Genomic DNA, 3,892 nt, shown 5'->3' on the forward strand with positions numbered 1-3,892 from the left:
AGCGCAGGGTGCAGGGAGGAAGTGCAGGGTGGAGGGGCAGGGTGCAGGTAAATTCTCCTCTGAATTTAGGGCTCCAAACATTTCCATAGAACGGATGTACCAGCACCATGCGCACCTTCATCAGATTCACTTTGACATACACTCAATGTACACTCAATTCCTTCCGCACACACGATGCATTGCCCTGAGCACTCACTGGTGCTGACCCAAATATACAGCTGTCGGTGCCAATATGTCGGGTACATATGCTGTAGTGCCTGTCTAGACAAAATCTGAATCTGGTCTTTATAGGACCAACATGGACCAGCATCATGACACAGGAATATGGCAAAATTCTGTCATAGAACTCTACAGATGAGGCGGTGTTCCCTTTTATAACGGGCTGCTCTCCCTAAATAACGCCTCCGCCCCGTCTTGTCCTGGTGACTTGATAGAGTGACTCTCGAGTTCCCTTTTGGCTCCTTGTAGACATTTTCCAGTCCCAGAATTCCCCGGTGCTCCTGATATGACAGCCACAGACTCTGCAGGTCCTCCGCAAGGACTCCAAACCCACCAATCAAAAACCGGTGGCGAAATAACGGAGAATTTTGGTCTAACATTGTGCTGAGAAAATATTTTAAATACACAAAAGAGATTCTTAAACTTAAAAATTAAAAAAAAAAAATCTCCGCGCTGAAAAACTCGAAGATGGAAATGTATGGAAGGACAGCGATGAAAGGTCGGAGGACCGGTTGTCCAGCAACAAGGAATGGACGCTGGCAGGAATCCTCGCCAGGCCCCGGGGCTGCCAGAGCCCGAAAAGGTGCGTTGGCATAAAAACCCCGCGTGAAAAAAAAATCTCCGCGCTGAAAAACTCGAAGATGGAAATGTATGGAAGGACAGCGATGAAAGGTCGGAGGACCGGTTGTCCAGCAACAAGGAATGGACGCTGGCAGGAATCCTCGCCAGGCCCCGGGGCTGCCAGAGCCCGAAAAGGTGCGTTGGCATAAAAACCCCGCGTGATGAAGGCCACGGAAATGGTGATAAGGCCACATGTAGAAGGATCTAGAAGGTGACGGGTCATTTCCTGAGCTGCAGATTGTCCAGAATTTTCTTCTTGTGGTTGGGATCCAGCACCCCGGCCTCTTCCAGGTCCTCCTCCACTATATCACTGCAAAGAAAAATAAGTGGTTAGAAAATGTGGAATTTGCAGCAAAGGATGGGATTGGATGCTGTCTACTATTAAACGCTATACTTGAGTATATCTGGGCATGGCATGGCAGTGTATCGGAGTCGGGCAGCGTTATATTGAAGGATAGAAAGCAAATCACACAGAGCATTGGCTGTCATAGGCTGCTTTGATAGGGAAAGGAGGGGAATTTTTTTTCCCCAGCAAAGTAGAGAAGCGCAGCCTGGAAAACACAAGAAATGAATTCAGGCTCCACCTACTGGATGGAAACGAGAATACACATGAAGGTTAAATGTCAACTTCCATGTGATGTTCGGGTTATGAGACATACAGAGGACTTCTGCCTCTCCACCAACACATCACATAGTTAGGAAATTAGTAAAGGGCAGCGCTGTCATCATTTTGCATCATGTAATAAAAATAAAGAGTAACTCCAGCAGCACTGCCGGTATATTTATCACAAGGGCTAAAAACATTTAGAAATCATCTTCCACGTACATGGAGCATGATGGGAATTACGTGTAATAGGCTTCACATTACCTGAGAAATTCTAAGTCGTCCCAGCCGTTGTGTATGAGCCCTTCTTCATATTGCTCCATGCCGATCGCTCTCAGCCATTCGCCAACGCTGGAGCCCTGCAAGCTGGAGGAACTCCGCCCACCGTGATACAGAGCCTGTGTATGGGGGAGAGCGTCAGACACACCCATCATAACGATGACATCATACATATACAGGAAGTGACATCACTGCAGATATAAGTTATAGAATGATGACATCCCAGTAATAGGAGGAGCCTGGAAGTGTTACAGAATAAAATCCCGCCTATGGAATGTCTAGGAATCATGGAGCCGTGTGGGAGACATGAGAGGCAATCAGCACAGAAAGGCTTCACATTACCTGAGAAATTCTAAGTCGTCCCAGCCGTTGTGTATGAGCCCTTCTTCATATTGCTCCATGCCGATCGCTCTCAGCCATTCGCCAACGCTGGAGCCCTGCAAGCTGGAGGAACTCCGCCCACCGTGATACAGAGCCTGTGTATGGGGGAGAGCGTCAGACACACCCATCATAACGATGACATCATACATATACAGGAAGTGACATCACTGCAGATATAAGTTATAGAATGATGACATCCCAGTAATAAGAGGAGCCTGGAAGTGTTACAGAATAAAATCCCGCCTATGGAATGTCTAGGAATCATGGAGCCGTGTGGGAGACATGAGAGGCAATCAGCACAGAAGAGGCCAGCAAACCTTCCACCCATGGTACAATGGCGGCCAATATTCCTATAAATGTCACACTTGTATCCCCATCTTCCTATGTGCCATGGACATTCAGCCATTGCGCCCCCTACAGGTCTCATTGTGCTCTGCAATGTAAATCACAAAACCCAACCTGCTCTGGGGTCCAATGACAAAACAAAAAGGAGCCCCCTGACCTCAACCCTATTGGGCTTTTTTGGGGTGAATTGGAATGGCGGATGTGAGGTCTTCTCATCCATCAATACCTGACCTCAAAAAGGCAAAGCGGAGGCTGTAATAGCTACCACAAAGGGCAACTCCATATTAATGGCCATGGGGGGCAACTCCATATTAAAGACCATGGGGGGGGCAATTCCATATTACTGACCATGGGGGCAACTCCATATTACTGACCATGGGGGGCAATTCCATAATAATGACCATGGGAGGCAATTCCCTATTAAAGACCATGGGGGGCAATTCCATATTAATGGCCATGGGGGGCAATTCCATATTAATGGCCATGGGGGGCAATTCCATAAAATGACCATGGGGGGCAATTCCATAAAATGACCATGGGGGGCAATTCCATATTAAAGACCATGGGGGGCAATTCCATATTAATGACCACGGGGGGCAATTCCATATTAATGACCATGGGGGCATGTCCATATTTATGACCATGGGGGGCAATTTCATATTATTGACCATTGGGGCAATTCCATATTAATAGGGGTGATGGTCAGGTAGTCACCATATAGTGCCGGTTGATCGAAGATATTTTAACCTTTTTTTCTTGCTGTGTTACTGTTGGACCCAACCCAGCCCAATGTCCTCTACCTGGCTCAGGTGATTCCCAACAGAAGCAGGGTCAGGGCAATAGATGGCTACCTACCTCCTCATCCTCCTGTATGCTTTCCCTGATGCAGTGAGGAGGAAAGACGAGGGGCCGGTTATAGTCCATACAGCGGCTGGGCAGCTCCATCTTACTTTTGCCGGCCATGAGATGCGGTGGGCGTCCCTGGGTCTCCTTGTTCCCGGTATAGTCCACTTCGCTAAGTGTACGGGCCATCTGCAAGACGGAGCAGGAGCGGTCATCCTGCATGGTCCCGTGAGCCTCCGTCATATAGGAGGGCTGGGGGGTCGGCACAGGAGGCCGGGATTGGCTCTTTAGATGAAATTTTGTCTCTGGGGGTTCGCTGAAGGTGACGCCCACGCGGGGCTTTCCAGCTCCAGGCCGGGATTCTCCATCATCTACCGCCGGCCGGACATGCAGCTCGCTTGACGTCACATAAAACGGGTTGTCCAGCATCTCGAATTCAGCCGACTTGGGAAGGGGTGGGGGAGGGAAATCTGGGGGTGGAAGATTCAGAGTGCCGACCTCGTCATCAGAAGACGTGTCCTCTCCTCGGGCAGATGGCGAGTATTGGCGGCGTTTGTCCAGGTGTTGCGCAGGGACCGTGATTTGTACCTTGTTCTTGGC

General features: G+C 49.2%; 1 protein-coding gene across 1 annotated transcript in view; it reads right to left on the minus strand.

Moving 5' to 3' along the window:
* Positions 1-834: 834 nt before the first annotated feature.
* INPPL1 (inositol polyphosphate phosphatase like 1) overlaps positions 835-3,892 on the minus strand; it is a gene marked incomplete in the record, with an annotated part of 34,683 nt that continues 31,625 nt past the window's right edge. Inside the window, 3 exon segments of the mRNA XM_072398581.1 lie at positions 835-1,150; positions 2,066-2,199; positions 3,305-3,892. Coding sequence (XP_072254682.1) covers positions 1,060-1,150; positions 2,066-2,199; positions 3,305-3,892 — 813 coding nt within the window.

The sequence above is a fragment of the Pyxicephalus adspersus genome, chromosome 1, assembly GCF_032062135.1.
Source record: "Pyxicephalus adspersus chromosome 1, UCB_Pads_2.0, whole genome shotgun sequence".
In the NCBI taxonomy this organism is placed as follows: Eukaryota; Metazoa; Chordata; class Amphibia; order Anura; family Pyxicephalidae; genus Pyxicephalus; species Pyxicephalus adspersus.